The sequence below is a fragment of the Cervus elaphus genome, chromosome 23 (assembly GCF_910594005.1).
Source record: "Cervus elaphus chromosome 23, mCerEla1.1, whole genome shotgun sequence".
In the NCBI taxonomy this organism is placed as follows: Eukaryota; Metazoa; Chordata; class Mammalia; order Artiodactyla; family Cervidae; genus Cervus; species Cervus elaphus.
This window is the reverse complement of record NC_057837.1, coordinates 34,942,874-34,962,900: the sequence shown is the minus strand read 5'-3', so window position 1 is coordinate 34,962,900 and position 20,027 is coordinate 34,942,874. Positions and strand designations below refer to the sequence as shown.

General features: G+C 46.6%; 2 protein-coding genes across 20 annotated transcripts in view; one reads left to right on the top strand and one right to left on the bottom strand.

Annotated features, from left to right (window-relative positions):
* SVIL (supervillin) overlaps positions 1–20,027 on the top strand; it is a 255,470-nt gene that overhangs the window by 120,444 nt on the left and 114,999 nt on the right. The gene's annotated exons all lie outside the window — the stretch shown is intronic.
* On the bottom strand, positions 7,044–8,072 carry LOC122682077 (PRELI domain-containing protein 1, mitochondrial-like). Its single transcript, XM_043884815.1, has 2 exons — positions 7,871–8,072; positions 7,044–7,710 (listed from the first exon to the last, which is right to left on the bottom strand). Exons 1-2 carry the CDS (start codon positions 7,960–7,962, stop codon positions 7,143–7,145), a joined length of 660 nt encoding a protein of 219 aa, XP_043740750.1. The 5' UTR covers positions 7,963–8,072; the 3' UTR covers positions 7,044–7,142.

Below are 20,027 nucleotides of genomic sequence, written 5' to 3'. Positions count from 1 at the left end.
TGTGAACTCTGCATCCGGGGGTTGGGGGTGGGGGAGGAATTTTCAAAAGACAGATGACAGATGGGTGCTCCCAGCACAGCCCAGCTCCTCCTGGAGACCCCAAGAAGAAGGGTCACATAGCACAGGCTGTGTTCTCAGACCTCAGACCCACTGCTCTAAAGACGTGGCAGCTAACCCTGCAGAAGGCACTCTGGACCACTCCCTGAGCACGGCCTGCCCAGAGATGAGTCCACAGGCGATGGGACCACAAGGCAGGAAAGACAATCCCCTTTGGCCCACATGGCCCCTGACCCTAGCCCGAAGTGAAGGGGTCCCAGGAGGTCCCTGCAGGGAGCGGCAGCTGGGAGCCCTGGGTTCTGGTCCCTCATCAGTGCACCTGGACTTGGGAGCCGTCCGTGGAGGGTGAGGCAGGATGGTTTGCATCCAGGGGCACTTGAGGAACCAGGGTGTGATGGTGGGATGGAGAACAAGCCCATCTGGGCAGAAATAGGGAAGAAGCACTGAAATCCCAAACAAGGACCACCTCTAGCCTCCTCCCCTGTGCCATGTGTATTTTTGTCTTGAATAGCGAGTTTAAGAGGTTGGCCCACCCAAAACAGGTTTTGTTCTGTTTTTACATTGCTAGTTTTTTCTTCCCCCAGTCGAGAAACTCATCAGTAGGACAAGTGGGCATTTGCTCACTCTGTCCTGTAACTAGATGGCTCTTGCCCCGTGTGTTCTGACTTAAGCATCCTTTTGTAACTAACCTCCTTTGTCGGGGCTGTGAGGGCCCTCGGCATGCAAGGGGTGAACCCAGCGTCCTTCCCCACAGGCCATTTGCGCCTGCTCTGCTCCACCCGGGGTCCCTGCCTGGGAGTGCCTCTGAGGCTGGGGGTGGTGGGTTTCACTTCACTGCTTCCAGGGCAGCAGTGCCGACCTCAGTCTTCAGCCCTTGAAACATGGAGAGGGAGCTTCTAGGGGCCCTGTCTGCAAGAATCCACGAGAAGGGGCCCGATCTACCTCGAACTCTCACATCCCAGGTAACAAATGTCAGGGAACAAAAACAGACCTTAGGAGATGCTAAGGTATCCTCCACCACCTGACTGGCCCCTCCTCCCCTCTCCCTGAGTGAAGTGACATCGCTCAGTCGTGTCCAACCCTTTGCTACCCTATGGACATAGCTTACCAGGCTTCCCCGTCTATGGGATTTTCCAGGCAAGAGTACTGGAGTGGGTTGCCATTTCCTTCCCCAGGGGATCTTCCCAACCCAGGGATCGAACCCTGGTCTCCCACATTATAGGCAGACGCTTTACCGTCTAAGCCACCAGGGAAGCTTAACCTTCCAGAAGTTTCTCAGCATCTTCTCAACAGAGGTTGGGGGATCAGACCACCAAGCTGTTTAGAATTCCGTGTACATTATGAATCAAAGGGCTTCTTGAATCTCCAAGTATGGAATTTGGAGTCAGTGTATGTAACAAGGTACTTTTTTTTAAATCTATAGAATTTGTATATTGAGTGTAGCTTAATATGTGGATAGTATTAAAATATTCTTAATTTGACACATTGCCCAAGATATTATATTGCTACTTTGGGAAGTTCCATGATGTATGTTCTTACTGCAGTGGTCCCCAACCTTTCTCACACCAGGGACCAGTTTCATGGAAGAGAGTTTTTTCATAGACCTGGCAGTGGGGGGCAGAGATGGTTTCAAGATGATTCAAGTGCTTTACATTTATGGTGTACTTATATCTATTATCATTACATTGTGATATATAATGAAATATTTATACAACTCACCATAATGCAGAATCATATCAGTAGGCATTAGCGTTTCATAAGGAGCCCACAACCTAGATTCCTTGAATGCGATATTCACGGTAGGGTTTGAGCTCCTATGAGGATCTCATGCTGCTGATCTGACAGGAGGCGGAGCTCAGGTGGTAATGTGAGCGATGGGGAGCGGCTGTAAATACAGGTGAAGCTTTGCTAACTCACCTCCTACCATGCCTAACAGGACACAAACCAGTTCCTAACAGGACACAAATCAGTGTGTGGCCCTGGGGTTTGGGGAACCCTGCCTTAGAAGGTTTGGGCTGCAGGTGAAAAGCACTGAATTCCTGCATGTGATCAAGGAAACTGGGGAGTCAGAGTAGCAGGCATCTGGCCTATTTAGGTTTTGATAACCAGCCTGATCAGGTTATCAAAGCAGGGAGGCCTGGCGTGCTGTGGTTCATGGGGTCGTAAAGAGTCGGACACGACTGAGTGACTGAACTGAACTGAACCAGCCTGATCAGAGGTGAGTGAAGACAGCCTTGTTTCTAGAACCTTACTCTGATGGACAGTTAGCCAGGACACCATGGATGGGTTCCCTTGGCCTGAAATCTTCCTGGAGGGCAGAAGGAGCATGAGATAAACCCTTGGGGTTCCCAATTGAAATACTTTGGGAATTTCAGGGACAGAGGCCTATATTCCTCTTGGGGAGGTTTCAGGACCAGCTTCAGGCACTTAATGGTTTACTTCCAACTGCCATTGGCTTCCTGCAGAGCATGCAAGGGACCAGGGGACAATTTGTGCCTGGTTTATACTTTTAAAATAGCATGAAATTTTTATAAAATGTTGCATCATTATACAGTTCTAGTTTAAAATTACAGAACCTTTCCTTTTTCACAAGTGCCCTCTAACTATACAAACATTGCTGCTAAGTCACGTCAGTCATGTCCGACTCTTTGCGACCCCATAGACGGCAGCCCACCAGGCTCCCCCATCCCTGGGATTCTCCGCAAGAACACTGGAGTGGGTTGCCATTTCCTTCTCTAATGCATGAAAGTGAAAGTGAAGTCACTCAGTTGTGTCCGACTCTCAGCGACCCCATGGACTGTAGCCTACCAGGCCCCTCCGTCCATGGGATTTTCCAGGCGAGAGGACTGGAGTGGGGTGCCGTCGCCTTCTCCTTAATACAAACATTAGGTGTTATCAAAAACTCTAAACATAGCACCGAGATTACGGCCACAGTCTGCCAGGTATATTTAAGCCTGAATCACCATATTGATAACTTTCAACATGACCTTGAATATCTAAAGGTCTGGTTTTATTTAAAATTTCAGTTTAACAGATTAATCATTTAGAACTTCAGAGACTTTTTGCTTTTGAGGCAGACACCATATTTGCAGCCACCCCTTACATAAAATCCCTAAAAAACAAGGTAGGATCTAAAGTGAGTGGAATGGAGATTAACCTAGGCCTTGGCCGTGAAAGAAATCTGTAGGGAAAGTATTTGAAGTTTGTTTGGACTTCCGTTATAATAGTCACACAAACTTTGCTTGAAAATCAACTTGGCTATTTTTCTCAAGATAACATTTTACCCAACAAGGCTCACTTTGTAATTTTAACTGTGGTTGTCTCTGTTTGTTTGGATCACATGTTAAGTCTTTGAAAATACCACCTTCCTACATGACTCTCGGAGATGTGACTGTGGGCCCCTTGACGTTTCAGTCTCCATCCTCACCCTTAACTGGAAGAATCTTGGCAGCAAGAAGCTGAGGGTTAGGGCTAGTTAGGTAGGATTTTAAAGAGAAATGAGAACCTCCCTGTAGTCTGCTTCTGTGAGAGTTTATGCTCTCTCTCCTGAATATTCATTGGAAGGACTGGTGCTGAAGCTGAAATTCCAATACGTTGGCCACCTGATGTGAAGAGCTGACTCATTGGGACAGACCCTGATGCTGGGAAGGATTGAGGGCAAGAGGAGAAGGGGGCAACAGAGGATGAGATGATTGGAATGGCATCACTGACTCAGTGGACGTGAGTTTGAGCAAACTCCAGGAGATGGTGAGGGACAGGGAAGCCTGGTGTGCTGCAGTCCATGGGGGTCGCAAAGAGTCGGACATGACTTAGTGACTGAACAACACAATGCTTGTAAGGGATTCTCTGGATTCTTGTGAAATATTCAAGTGGCTTTATATTCTTTTTAGAAGATATGTAATAGGTTCAAAAATAGAATATGGGTGTCTGTGACACTGAGGCGCTTGAAAGCCTTAGCATTGTTTCCAAGAAGCCTCTTAACATGCCTGAGCATTAGAGTCCCATACCTAGAACTAGGATGAAGGAACAGGGATGGGTGGTGGAGGTGGTACCCTGCACATCCCTCCTTTGAGCCCAGGGCTGATGTCAGCATCCACCCAGAGGGCACCTGGGTTCCCTCGCGTGTGGCTGGGTAAGACCCCTTGTCAGCGGGGGGCTTCACACAGCTAAGACCCGGGTTCCAGTCTGGCATCAAGGTGCTCTCTACCGCCCTGGCTTGTCCTGTAGCACTCACGTTCTAAGGACTCACACATTTAGGACCATTCATCCTGACACTGCCAGTTTAAAAAAAGAGGAGTGATGGAATAAACACAATAGCGCCTGCAGCTTTGGAATTTATGATTGTGGGCCCCTTGCCGTTTCACTCGCCATCATGGAATTTATGATCAGATGTGAGAATCTGAATAAAATGTTCCCAGCATTGTAATGTTTATCTACAAAAAATATGATTGTGGTAGATTATTGCACTGAACCTATTACTTTTTTATGAGATGGCCTCAACTTTATAACTCTCAATATTTTATTTTATAATATGGATGACTGAAAACAGCAAAAGTCCTTTTATTTAGCTGAGAATGAAACCTTGTTAGTTTGGATTCATGGGTCCTTTATAGCCCACATCATTTTGTTCAGCAGGTACTTATTGAGGGTACAGATAGAAAAGTTCCAGGCCTGCCTGGGACAAAGGGAAATAAAGGCAGGTGGGAATGACAGTCTAGGAGCTGAGCCAGTAATACAAAACCAGTAGCATTCAGAATAGTTGATATTTATGCTACATAACCATGCATTTCATGTGCATTAAAATAAAAGGCCATTGGGTGTGTGGAACATTATGTCAGACCTTTTGTTTTATTTATTTTTATTTTTAAAACTTAAAATAACATTTATTTCTTAAAAGTTAACATCCTTATAATAGGAAACCAAAAAACACAAAAAGCAAAAAAAAAAAAAAAAGTCTTCCATAATCACAAGCAGTTTAGTTGTTCATTGCTAGAAGTGGAATTTCCTCACTGTATCCTCACTAAATCTATCTCCCCAGCCCCAGAACAGGAATTGGTGTATAGGGTACTCAGTATATATATGTGGCATAATTGAATGAAATAATTTGCTAACATTTAAACTTTTACATGGAGAAGGAAATGGCAACCCACTCCACTATCCTTGCCTGGAAAATCCCATGGACAGAAAAACCATGGCAGGCTGCATGCAGTCCATAGGGTCGAAAAGAGTTGGACACGACTGAGCGACTTTCACTTTCACTTTCAAGCTCTTACATAGCCTAGAGATATCAAAGTCGCTATAAACTAAATTGTCTTGACTTGGGGCTTTCCACAGCTGTGTTGGTAAAAATATTGACTTGAGAAAGTGCATCAACTCCTTTTCGCCACTAGAGGACAACATAGAGCAGTAAAGAAATCCAGTTTTAAAGACTATTTTAAAAGACAGGTTAGTACTTAGAGCTAATACTTGTTGATAACTGTGACTAAGTCAAGTCAGTATTGCAGGAGGAGGCTTAAAGCTACATCAGCATATTTTAAGCTGGACACAGGGTAAGCATGTGCCCAAGTTAAAAATACATCCATAAAAATAGTCTGTTAATATGCTTAAAAATAAAGTATCATATAAAAAGGTAGCAAATGAAGATTTAGCACTTAATCCCTTTAAAGTCCCCTCCTGTCACCCAATCAAATCGCATATATGGTCTAATAGCAAAAAAGATGTCATGTACATATTAAAGAGAATATTCTTTCCTCTTCTCAACAGGAAAAGATCTGATAAAAAAAAAATCCATCATCTGCTGATGTAAATGGTGCACTAGTCATTTCATGGGGGGAATGCAGTGGTTCTAGTTCTGCTAAGTGGCTGTTGACTAAATATATGCCATCAAAACTGAGTGTCAGTTGCTCATCTAATATAGTCAAGTCTATGAATAGATCTCTTGTGTGGAAACCCGTTGGACAACCCAGCTTAAGATAGAAATGCCCGTGGGAGAGGAGGTCAGGCAATATCTCCATTGTTAGCTGGGAGGGCCACGGGGACTGGGAGAGAGGGATTTTCCTTTATTACAATATTATATTTTTTTTAGCATAAACCTGAATTTGGCTCAGTGGTCATGGCTGATTATTTGGGAAACTTATTCTTTTTTTGTTTTGTATCTTCAGTTTGTCTTTCCACCCACCTTGAGGTTTGGCCTTCTAACCATTTACAGGTAGATCCATGCCACCCCAGCCTTTAGCTGCAGTGTCCTCCCCTGAAGGAGTCTTAGTGGACAGAGCCTGTGGCCAGTAGCTGAGGCCCTCACCTTTTTCCTTTCCATGGCCTCGTCCCTGGTGGGAGGGCACATTTGGAATCAAACAGCCACAGAGCTGGCAGTGGAAGGAGAAGGGAGCAGTGCTCCCTGCTGGGCGCTCTCACGGGGCCTTAAATGGTGGGAATTTAGCTGCTTAGGAGTAAAATAATCGCAAAGGCCAAGCAGTTCAGGGGTTGTCAGCTTGGGCTGCCCCCGCTTTCCAGGGGTTGATGGGGGTCCTAGAGCAGCTCTCCACCCCCTCCAGAGTCTGGCCCCACCTGGGTCCTCTTTGCCGGACTTTGGAGGCTCTAAAGGAGAGAGCAAGCCAACCCCTTCAGAGTCAAGGTTGTGAGGAGAGCAGAGGGCCAGATGGGGATTGATCATCCTCTTATTTATTTATTTATTTATTTTTTTTGAATTCAACAAGTATTTATTGAGTGCCTGTTACACGCAAGATTTTGTTTCAGATACTTGGGACACATCAGAGGATAAAACAACGGTCCCTGCCCTCATGGAGCTCACAGTCTAGCATTTACGACCGCTTCACCTGGATGCAGTGACCCTGGGCAAGTCACTGCCTCTGTCCTCGGCCACCCGATGCAGGAGTAGGGAGGCCCAGCTCAGACACAGGGAACTGGCCGGCTGTGCTGGAGATGCCAAATAGGGCCCCTGCCCTCAGCCCACCACCCAGACAGTCGAGAGGGCTAGAAGCTGGCTTTTAATGATAAAGTACAGGAGGCGGGGCACGGACTGGCGCCGGTAGTCTGCTAGGCTGCTGCCTCGGGGCCTGGGCCGGCTACACGAACTGCTGCTGCTGCTGCTGCTTCTTCGTGGCTGCCTTGCTGGCAAGGTCCTTGGCCTTCTCCGTAGCTGCCAGTGCCGTCTCCTTGGCCTTCTCCTTGGCTTCCTTGGCTGTTTCAACAAGGGTTTTGGGAGGGGCCTCACCTTGCAGCTTGGCCAAGATGTATTCAAAACCCTTCATAGTCTTGGTCACGTTGCTTTTGAACCGCGCGAGACCAAATTCCTGGACAGCTCTGGAGACACCAAATAAGCTAGAGGAGACCCAGGCTTCCCGGCGGATTTCGGTCCAGCCGCTGTTATCAGAGTTCACACGGTAAGCACATCGTTCCTCCACCATCATCAGCCGGGCGTGGTTGATGTTCCAGGTGAAGGTGGTCATGGTCTGGTTTTGTGGGTCCACAATAGAATCCTCCAGGATGTACACTGAGTGAGCAACATTGGCAGGAAACAGTCGCTCAGCCCAGCGGGGCATCCTGTTCGTCTTGGTCAGGAGTCGTCGGGACAGGAGCTTCTGGTCAGAGGTCACCTCTCGGTGCACTATGTCTTCCGTCAAGACATGTTTGCTTGCAGGCCTAGTCTGGCCGCTTCCCGGATAGGGTTCTTCTGTCCTAAGCATGGCCAGGCTCTGGCGATCCCCCCACTCGAAGTCGAGTCTTTCCCGGCCCCCAGACTCCGATCTCCAAACAGTGAGGTGGGAGCGTTGCTTTTCCCTGGGCCACGTACCTATAGGGATTCGGGTACCGCTGCCAGAAGGCAGCGAACACTTGGTCCCAGGAACTCCGTAGCACGCTCTGGCCCAGGAAATACTTCACCATCGTCCCGGCCGGGGCGGGCTCAGCGCCCGAGCAGCATCAGGGGTGCGGAGCCCGAGGGGCACGCGGAGGCCGGGCTGGAGCTCGACGCTCGGCCGCCGGCTAGCAGCAGATCAGTCGCTGCAGCGCCGCACCCAACCAGCCTCCACCACCCCCGCCGCCATGAGGAATTATCCTCTTATTTATCTTTTTATTGGAGTGTAGTTGCCTTACAATGTCGTATGAATGTCTGCTATACAGCAAAGTGAATCAGTTATATGTATACAGAGCTCAGTCGTGTCCGACTCTTTGTGACACCATGGACTGTAGCCCGCCAGGTCCTTCTGTCCATGGAGATTCTCCAGACAAGAATACCAGAGTGGGTTGCCATGCCCTCCTCCAGGAGGGTCTTCCCAACCCAAGGATCGAACCCAGGTCTCCCGCATTGCAGGCAGATTCTTTAGTCTGAGCCACCAGGGAAGCCCAAGAATACTGGAGTGTGTAGCCTATCCCCATTTCCAGGGGAACTTCCCCACCCAGGAATCGAACTGCAGTCTCCTGCATTGCAGGCGGCTTCTTTACCCCCGGAGCTACCAGAGAAGCCCATGTAAGGGGGTATACATATAACCCCTCTTTTTTGGATTTCCTTCCCGTTTAGGTCACCACAGAGCATTGGGTTCCCTGTCCTATACAGTAGGTTCTCATTAGTTATCTGTTTTATACGAGTAGTGTGGCTCTGTCAGTCCCAATCTCCCTTCATCCCACCCCCAGCCCCCCTCCACTCTTGTGTGCATATATTTATTCTCTATTTCTGCTTTGCAAATAAGTTCTCGATGGCCCTTTTAAAACCTCTGCTTTCCAAGGCTGCTCCCAAGCTTTCGGTCTTAAGTATCCCCCTTCTCTCCCTCTTGCTCTTTGCCAGGGAATATCTAGACAGGAATTCCCTAATATCTCTGTTAGGAAATTCCCTGGAGACTGAATAGGTAAACACTGGATTTATGGAAACCAAAACTTGGTCTCATGTTTACATCCCCAGCCTTAGCATAGAGGAGGCCTTTGGTTTTCCTGACTCTGTTTTCAGCCCCTGCAGACTTCTGAGAAGCACAGAATGACTGCCCTGTATTCACTGGGGCTCTGAGACACTCAGAAGGAACCCCAAATTCATAGGAAAAACTTCACATTGGACATTAGCACCAGGGGGAGGGTGGAAGGATGAGGCTGTTGGGTTAGTTTCTTTAGCTATAATCCATCAACATCTTGGCTGTATATGTGGTTTCACAGGTGAACTAGTTGGGAGGATGTTGGGTTAGTTTCTTTAGCTATAATCCATCAACATCTTGGCTGTATATGTGGTTTCACAGGTGAACTAGTTGGGAGGAGGGGGCATCCTCCGGGTTTGCTGTTTCCTGCTGCTTATCTCACATCACCAGTCAACCGGCGAAACTAGAAGTTCTGGTAGCGTTGGAAGCTCTGCTGAGACACATAAGATTTGGGTGACCTGGGGGTGGAACACCTTCCGAAGGACAGAGACTGATGGCTAAAAGCAAAAGGAAATCGGTGGCACGGATGGACACGCTGCCATTCATCAGCATATATGCAGCCTCTTCCTTGTATGTATAAGAGTCCGAAGAGCCCAGGTCAAAACAGAAATGGAAATAACGGGTGTTGGTATTCAGGCGTGGTTTGGCTGACAGCTTCGGCCTCCTTATTTGAAAATACAGAAGTTGATTTTCTGGAATGCTAAGCATTGTCCCTGCACCTGACCCACTGACTCCCTTTTAAGGACCCAGGACTTGCAATCTATTTGTAGACAGTCGGCAGCTATTTTTGAAGTCAGAACGTCTGGGGGAGTCAGGAAGTGTGCCAAATAGGTTGCTCCAAAGCCTGATGGTGTGTGTTCTCTGATGGCGCCTGGAAGGGCCTGGGGGAGGCAGAGGCAATGAAGTTTCTCACTTGCACAGCCTCCGGGGCTTGAGGCAGCAGCTGAAGATCAGCTCCTTTAACCCAGAAAGCCAATCCTGAGCCTGGCAGGCTCCAGCAGCCTTGGGTTCTATTATTATGTAAATGGCCCAACTGTGCAGGCTTTTAAGAGGTTTGGCAAAGGGTAACCCTTTTTCTGCCAAAAGGTAGGCGGTGGCTTTGCTTGCCAGCCCAGGGTTTGTACGGGAACAGTAGGTGACCCACAAGCCAGCCAGCCTGACCACTTGCACATGGCCTTATTAGGCAGACAGGCCGGGCAAGGAGGCTGGCACCTGGGGACAGGCTGGCAGAGCGGGTGGCAGTGGGCTTGTGTCCTGTAAGGAGCCCAAACCCTGGAGACGTGGCCTAGAAGCGCTCAATTAATTCTGTCGCAGTGATGCCAGAATAGGCATTCTCCTTGGCAGACATACTTATGGTGGGGTCAGAAAGCAGGAGGCGACTTCCCCAAGGACAGAGGGGCACAGCTCCTTTTCCTAGAGCTCTACTTCCTGCGTAGCTTGTCCTGTCAAGTCCTGTGGCAGGACTCATTCTACAAAATATGGGCTTAGCCCAGAAATGTTTAATGCTTTCCTTTTGGTTCAGGATGTTCTGGAGAGTCAGAATCTTGATTGCATTTTGTAGTCAAGTCTTTCTAGGGGTGAGGTCATGCTTGGGGAACTGTCATGGGGCAGCAAGTCCTGGGGGCAAGGGATCTGGTTTGAGGGCTGTCATGGGTGGGCCTGGGACCAGGCAGTCTCATCGCTCCCTGAAAATGCAGGTTCTACTGAACAAACTCTAAGGTGACCTGTCCGTGTGAATTTCTCTTCCCCCATAAATGGCACTCCTTACATCCGCTTCATTCTCTTCAGTAATACAGCCTAATGAGCGTGGGTGGATGGCAACCACAGCTCAGCTTCCAGGGATGTCAAACTTGATTGAATCTTGTAGGCTGAATCCATCTTCTCTCTCTCTCTCTCTCCTGTGTGTATGTGTGTGTGTCTGTGTGTGTTTTCCCCCAAAATTTGAGGCAGTAGCTAGAAACAAGGGAAGATGGTACTTTTCTATAGTGAAATTTTTGTTCAGATGTCGCAAATTCTTGAACTTAAGCAGTGGGGGAACCCAAGCTGTGCAGAAGACAGTGAGCAGGGGCAGGGATGGAGAAGGAGCTGGAATTGGTGATGTGTGGGTTCAAGTTCATGTCTCTGGTCTAAATGGTTTCCTCCTCCTGTCTGTACCTGGTGTGGACACCGGGCAGCCTCCCAGGAAGGCAGACACTACAGCAGCTGGTCTAGCTGCCCTGTCCCCTCACTCACGTGATTCCTTCCAGAAATCTTGTGGTAGCAAACTCCCCGGCTGCCTCTGTGAACAGGGGTGCTCCTCCTGCTGGAGTCAGATAAGCCTCCTGTGTGTGGACTATCACACACAGGGGCAAAGGGCATGTTTGACTTTGTTGTTGTTGTTTAGTCACTAAATTGTGTCCAACTCCGCAACCCCATGGACTGTAGCTCACCAGGCTCCTTTGTCCATGAAATTTCCCAGGCGAGAATACAGGAGTTGCCATGCTTTTCCAGGGGATCTTCCCAACCCAGGGCTCAAACCTCTGTCTCCTGCGTTGTCAGGCGGATTCTTTACCACTGAGCCGCTAGAGTTGACCTTTAATTGACTGACTTCTGCTTCTTGCAGTTCAGGGAAGGGGTGAATTGACTTTTCCCATCCTGTTAAAGAAATCTTTATTTCTTTTCCTGTTTAAAGTGTCTGTTTCTATCTCTGTGAATTGCTTAGCTGATTGGCCTCCCAGGGCATGAACTTTGGCTTTGGTATAATCTTAATACATAAACCTCTGACCTCTACAAAAAGTAACCTGTTAGCTTGGTGCCAAGCTCGGCTGGGATGTTCTAAGGCCCTGGGACTTGAGGCAAAGCCTGTTGGCCAGGGAGAAAATGATTGCATTTCACATTTTAAAGAGAAAAAGATGAACTGTGTCCAGTAGGAGGAGGAACAGAGAAGTCTCTCTTTATGCCTCACAGAGATGTCAGGAGAAGGGAAATGACTTCTTGTTAGAACCTACTCGAGCTCTGAGTTAGACACTGTAAAAGTTTAGTGCATGTAAATTTCAAGACCATTGCTTGAATCTTTGACGTCCTAGTTATCTTGAATGTGGGAGTTAGAATTCTAGCAGGTGGGCAATTGAGTTTTCCCATCTGATTTTAAAATCTGTGTATATAAAATAAAATCTGTGTATATAGATATAATGATAGAAGTCTTTGCTTTTGAGAAATAGCCACTGTTTTGGGAAAGTGAGAGTGCTGACTTTTTCAAAGGGGAGGAAAGTGACTTAATCACTGACTCTAACGAGTTATACGACTTTAATCGACTTTGTTTGACTATTTTTTAGTCACTTAAATGTGTGATTAGCTATAGTGGAGCAGCAATAAATATTTGACTCCCAAATCAGTATGAATGTAAAAAGACAAAAAGACTCTTTACCATCTGAGTCATCAAAAAGACAAATGGTAATGTACATTTGTCTGGGACACTGCCATTTACATGCTTATTTACATGTGTTGTCACAGTTGAAATGCTTCAGCTCATGGCATCGGGTGATTTAAAGGCAAAATGAGGAAGGAAGGGCTGTACGTTTTCTGTTCTAGGGACTGAGCCCTGCAGGAGCTTTGTACCGTTTTACTTGGGCTCTTGGTTCATCTGAAGCTCCTGGAATTTTCTCCCATTAGACCCAGGAAGAATGTATCATACCTGGGAAAACGAATACATGTACCTGATGAGAGTAATGGAGGAAGTAGGGAAACTTTCAAGGAGTCAAGGATAACAGGTGGAAAGGACCGTGTGTAAACATCCGCCCTTGGTGTATCAGGTGATCTCCTCCTCCAGACCATGAATGTGTTCACAGGACTGATTCCCTGGTCCCTGACCTCTAGTTGTTGCTCAGTGAATCCTGTGCAAGAACAAGAGATGGGTCCAGAGATGCAGAGAATGTTCTCTAGGAGACAGGAAAGGTTCGGGCCAGCAGGGGGTCAGGGTAAACATTTGACATCTGTCTTTTGTATGTAGGGTTCAGGTCGCTGGCTAAGCATCTTCTGGAAGGGTTCTGCAGGTAATGAAGAAGTGTCAACCTCCATCACCGTCTCAACCCTGGAGTCCCCTGGGACTTACCTCTATGTCGCCAGCTTCAGGTGGCTGGGACACGAAGGCTGGCTGATCACACCTAATGGAGACCAAGCCCCACCAGTGCTGTGGGCAGCCAGGTGGGGGAGGGATCAAAGTCACCAGGTTCTTTATACGAAAAAAATGGTATGTGTAGGTTTTGACATTTCACTGTCTATGGTTCAACCTCTGAACCTCTGTCCTAGTTCAGAGGTTGAAGCCCTAAGAGGCACACAAGCCACATATTAGGAGATGTCAGGTGATTCTCTCTGTTCCTAAGAGAGCATTTGCTCTCTTGACACCTGCAGACCAAGCAGCATGATGCGGTTCAGCTTGGTGTCCGGGTGTGACAGGGACCTGACATATCTATTTCTACTTGGCTTCAGTGACGGCTCCTGGTTTCTTTGCAGCACACGAATCCCATGCCCTGCTGTCTGGGAAGCTCTCCATTGCCCTCCCCCACAACCTCTGAATGGCCTGGTCAGGCCCCTCTCAACTCCTGGGTGGGACCCCATTTAAGCTCACCCCTCCTATAAGCAACGTTCTCATCCCATTTCTCATGCTTTCATCCCCTCTTCCTCCTGCCCCAATCCAACCCTATCCTTATCGGTCTTACCTTCTAGGAGCTTTGCTTCACCAAACTCATCCCTCTGATCTATTTTACTGCTTCTTCCTGGTCTCGCATCGCAAATCGTTCAGACCAATGGTTTTCGAACTTCAGACCATCTCACAATCACCTGGGGTGGGGGCGCTTTCTTTTTTTTTAAACTTTATTTATGTTTGGCTGTGCTGGGTCTTTGCTGCTGCACAAATTTCTCTGTTAGTTGCAGTGAGCAGGGGCTACTCTCCTGTTGTGGTGCTCGGGCTTCTCATTGCAGTGGCTTCTCTTCTTGCAAAGCATGGGCTCTAGGGCCCGCAGGCTTCAGTGAGCTCAGAAATTGCAGCTCCCACGCTCTAGAGAACAGGCTCAGGAGCTGTGGCAGACGGGCTTAGTTGCTCCATGGCATGTGGGATCTTTCTGGATCAGGGATCAAACCCTGTCCCCTGCATTGGCAGGCAGATTCTTTACCACAGAGCCAGGGAAGCCCAGGCACTTTCATTTTTAACAAGCACCATGGGGCACCCATGCTTAATATCAGATAGGAAACTGACTCAGAAAGGTAAGCGTATCCTTAGTCATTTCTGTAAGCAGAACAGAATACGTCTTTGACTTCTTTGTCATACCCTTCCTTCGCCACTCAGTGGGGGGACAGGATCTGCTTTCTGGGTGACTCTTGTACAAGCAGAGCCCACCACAAACAGTCAAGCATCGCTGACATGCCTCCTCCCCCCAGTCAACCGGCAACTGTGTTGGGAACCTGTTTTGAGACTGTAGATAAGGTCTCTTGGGTATCAGGTAACATGACCTTGGGGAAACACGAGAGGTGTGGGGAATGGCAGCTTGCTGCATTTTCTTGGGTTTTCATGATGGAGTATCGTTGTGGAGGGGGCCGTGGTTGTTGTTTTCATTAAGATGCCCTTCTGAGGACAAGGGAGCCCAGAAATTCTTTTACTCAGAGCTCTTTTCTTCAAATCACCTCAGTATAACTCTGAGTTAGGATCTATCAGGTGTCAACACTGATTTTACCTGTTTACTTGTCTGCCATTTGGATTTTAGACTCTTAAAAAAATTCTCCGACCTGATGGTTTAGTATTTCCTAGTTTTCTGTTTGTATGAAAACTGTCCCGTGAGTGGTGAGTGACTGGCATTCTCTGACCTTCCTGGACCGCTGTACTTGTGTCAGGCCCCCTTCCCTTGGACAGGGGGTCCTCCTTAGTGAGGGGAGAGTTGGGTTCCTGCAGCTCTAAAGAAAGAGTGTCTGTACCTCATGATGATCGAAGAGACAGATTGCGATCTTATACAATAAACACCTAAGTGTCTGTCTATCACATCACTGCTTAAGGACCCTTTGTGTGTAGGTGCCCTGACAGATCAAAAGCATCCTTGGTACCTCCCTAACCTGAGTCAACGTCTATCTTTGGTCCCCTGCCCTCAGGGAAGCCGTGCCCTGGACGCCCTACACCTGCCTACATTTTGCATCTGTCTGTACTTTACCTACAGTGTACATTTTTTTAATTGTAGTAAAATATATATAAAATTTAACACTTTTGACTGTTTTTAAGAGCACAGTTCAGTGGCATTAAGTACATTTCACATTGTCATGTAGACATCACCACCATCCACCTCCAGGGCTTTTTCATTCCCCAACTGGATCTGTTCCATTAAATACAAGCTCCCCGAGTCGCCTACCCCTAGTTCCTGGTAACCACTCTCTACTCTCTGTCTCTATGAATCTGACTCTTCTGCTCACCTCTTCTCTGTGGAATCTTACAAGGTTTGTCCTTTTATGACTGTCTTGTTTCATTGAACATAAGGTCTTTGAAGTTCATCTGTGACATGTTCATAGCATGTGTCAAAATTCCATTTTTCAAGGCTGAATAATATTCCACTGTATGTATCTTTCAGTGTATATCTTAAACATGAAGCTCACCTTTATTTTTTCTTCCTCTGAGAAACTGTCAACTATCCTCTCTTCCTCTAAGCTATCTGGATTGCTCTGCCCAATATTCATTAACAATAGATTCAAAATCAGCAAGAAATTAAAATGATTAAACTCTTACAACAAATGTTAACATTCCTTGTTCAAACATTTAATATAAAGTATTAGTAAGACATTTGAGTGATCAAAATAAGCCTTTTCATTATTTATTATTTTGGCCACATGGTGTGGCATGTGGGATCCCTAATCAGGGATCAAACCTATGTCCCCTGCATTGGAAGCATGAAGTCGTAACCACTGGAAGTCCCATAAAAAATGAATTCTTGAATATAGCAAGACTGACATGTTTCTTTCTACCCATCTGATAAAGAAATATCTGTGAGTCATAATATTTCTTATTTTTGAAAGTACTTTTAAGCCTTTTCATCTCTGCCTGCATGGCCTGTTTTAAATTATTTTACATAATCACACAATGCCAGATTTTATATGCAGACTTGCCCTACATATTACCACTAACTAAAAATCACCAAGTGTTTCACAGTGCCAGTAAAATGAGGAACCTGGAACGTACAAATAACCAGTATGTGATAAAAGGAAATGAAACGTCGGGATGGCTTCCCAGATGAAGGGATTGCCCCTTGGATGAGGATTCTGCCCCAAAATTAAGAGTCTGAACACACAAATAAAACCCACCAAAGAAAATGGGAATACCATTTACAGCTGCTGCTAGCATACGAAACACTCCTTTCATAGGCTGTAAAAATATATCCTGTACTTTGGAATGTCAGCCCAGCCATCAACTATGGTAGCTTATGGTAGATTTCATTAAAACCATTCCGTGGCACTTTGTAATTTTAGAAATGCACTAATAACTCACTATTGTTAGTCATCATTTCACACTGCCCTGTACTGCCTTGAATTTCAGCTCCTTTTCTTGTCCTCCGGGGCTGCCCCAGTTGCTGTTCACACAGTAGGGAATTCAGGATGACATCATACAGTGGTGCGCCTGGTATCTGCATCTCTTTTCAGCATGTAGATGCCCACCCCCCCACAGAGTAATTAACACACTCCCTTGTTCAGAGTGCCTCCATTTCGTTTTCTCACCGAGTCACATCCCTACCTCCTTATTTCTCTCCTGATTTTGTTTTAGGTGTGAATGGCTGTTTTTGCCTGTGGAGATGCATTTTAAGGGGCCAGTCTAGGTTTGACTGTTTCTTCCAGACCACACTGTATCTCTGTCTTCTCACCTGCAGATGGGGATACCAGTAGTAGCATCTCCTGGAGCAGAAATGTTAAGTCCATAAGAGTTAATGCCCACAGAGCACTTAGCATTGCACCCACCCCACTGTGCTGTCAGCAAGGGTCCAGGTCTAACTGGCTTCTTCCCATTATCACACCAGGTGTGGTAGGAAATGGCTAGTTGCCAGCTGGGGTATTTGACTCTCTCCCTTTTTGTTGGTTTTGTTTCCATTTCATCCACCCAAAGGACAGCTGCCCCTCATCCTGCAGGAATGTATGAATGGCATCAGCCAGAACCACCCACAGGACCACTGGCTCCTCACTCTAGCCCCGGTGTAACCCTGAGCCCCAGCCGTGATCAGGCCGCACACTCCCTGAGGGTTTATCAACTTGATCCTTTGTCATCTGACGCCTCCTCATTTGACCTTGGCAATGTAGAAGATGGTACTTCTTACCTGGACGCTTGGTGATAATGTCCACAGCTGTACGACAAAATTCATCTCCCTGGTTTTTCCCATTGCACATTGTCCCTGGAGAATCTTTGAGCTTTTTCTTCCTGTTTCTCCCCCCCCACACACATTCATGCTCCCTGTCATTGCCTCACATTAGGAAAGACAATGTGACTTTAGAAGGAGTCTCAAGGAGGGAGTGGTCCAGCCATCCCCAACCTTTTGGCACCAGGGACCAGTTTCAGGAAAGACAGTTTTCCCACAGACCTGGCGGGGTGGGGTGGGGGGAATGGTTTGGGGATAATTCAAGTGCATTACATTTATTGTGCACTTTATTTCTATTATTATTACATCAGCTCCACCTCAGATCATCAGGCATTAGATCCTGGAGGCTGGGGAACTCCTTTTCTAAGCCACCTAGTTAAGAACTGAAGTTGGCCGGGAATGGGACCGAATCTAAGGCTGGGGATGAACCATAGTGATTCCATTGCTTGTCTGCTTTCTTGCTTCATTCATTCACTCAACCACTCATTCATGCATTCACCTGATATTCACAGGTCCTTGTTTTAAGCTAGGGATGTGCCTAGAAGTGTCCAGGTGTTCTCCCTCAAGTTTACATAGTCCTTTAGCCAGGAGACAATGATGGTTTTCAAGCAAGAAAAGTTTAATTGGCAGAAGTCAAGTCCCAAGGGAAATGGAATTAATAAGGAGCTTTCACGGGTGGATTCAGTGCTGGTTGCAGTAGTGGGGTGGGGAATAGGGGTTTGATCCAGACATTTCCTCAGTGGTCAGGGCCCACCTGGAGTCAAGTTTGAGAATGCCTCAAGTATTGCATGTTATTGAGGACGTTGGCAAATCTCTGTGTCAGCTCTCCTATTTATAGCCAAGAAACAAATAGAGTAGGCTTAAAAGAAATGGGCAATTTGACCTTGTGCACGGACCCATAGGCACACTTTCAATCATGATTTGTTCCTGAAATTTTAGGCCAATTCAAAGCCTTGGGATTTCAGAAGGACCTATTACTTTCATCTTTTTTCTTAATGATTTTTAAATTCTTTTTATTTTTTAATTGGAGTATAGTTGCTTTACAATGTTGTCTTAGCTTCTGCTATACAACGAAGTGAATCACCCACATTTATAAATATATACGTCCCCTCCCACATGAGCCTCCCACCTGCCTCCTCCCACCCCTCTAGTCATCACTGAGCCCCAAGCAGCAGCTTCCCACTAGCATCTGTTGTACACATAGTAGTGGAATACGTCAATGCTACTCTCTCATTTCGTCCCACCCTCTCCTTCCCCCACTGTGTCTACAAGTGTGTTCTCTCCGTCTGTGTGTCTATTCCGGCCCTGCAATAGGTTCATCAGTACCATTTTTCTAGATTCCATACTATATGCATAAATATATGATATTTGTTTTTCTTATTACCTTCATCTTTATTTGTACATAATTGTTTTGGTAATTATAGAAGTCATTCATGCCTATTGTGGAAACTTTGGAAATGAGGGGAGAATATGGAGAGACTTACCTATGAGTTGGGAAATAATGTTTGAGGCTCTGTATTGCCTTTCTGATAAGGTGTATGTGTGTGTGTGTCTAACATAATATATCATGAAAAATTTTCAGATCACCAGTGGAGTTTCAAACATGGTTTTCTTGTAATCTGTTTACCTGTTCTTCTCCATGTCCCTCTGTGTGCGCTGGTTCAAGTTTTGTACATTTATAAACACAACTGTGGTAAACGTCCTTGTACTTGTTCACTGTAATTTCATTAAGTACTTCTCCAGAAGTAGAGTTCCTGAGTCATTGTTTTATACACTCTCCAAAGTCACTGATAATATCCTTACCTTGTGCTTCTGCCATGAGTTAAGGGCCTTGGGAAGGGGGAGGAGGAATCAGAGTAATCAGTTGCTTACTTTCTCTGTGACACTCACCCCCACCAGGCTCTCTGACTTCTGTCTTTGCCCTGGGTCTCAGCCATGCCCTAATTGCTCATGTCTGGAGTCAGCCCTGGTCTTGAGGAACGTCTGTAGCACCAAAACCAGACCAGGAAATCATATGAGATAAGCAACCAGCAGCTGGCTTGCTCCCCGTCTTGGGGTCAGATTGGTGTTTTTTGCCAATTAAAGCAACATGGGCTCTCGGGCTGGGAGACACTATGACCTTAATCCAGGACGAGTCTAGGGCAGTGGCCCCCGTTATTCTGTGCCCAGGCCGACGTGGGAGCTGTCCTGGGAAGAGTAAGAGGAGGTGGATTTCCAGGCTGGGATTGCCACACCATAAGCTGTATGATCCTGAGAGAGTTGTCCAACATTTTGCAAAAAGAAAGGCAGGTGTGGGAGTGTAATTGGTGCAGCCACTATGAAGAACAGTATGGAGACTCCTCAGAAAACTAAAAATAGAGCTACTATATGATCCTGCCTTCCCACTCCTGCACATACACCCAGACAAAACTATAATTCAAAAAGATGCACGCACCCCCTTGTTCATAACAGCGCTATTCACAATAGCCAAGATATGGAAATGACCTTATGTCCGCCAACAGATGAATGGATAAAGAAGAGGTGAGATATATACACACACACACACATATATGATGGAATATTAACTCAGCCATAAGAAAGAATGAAATAATGCCATTTGCAGCAACATGGCTGGACCTAGAGATTATCATACTGAGTGAAGTAATTCAAAAAAAGAAAAACAAATACCATATATCGCTTATAGGTAGAATCTAAA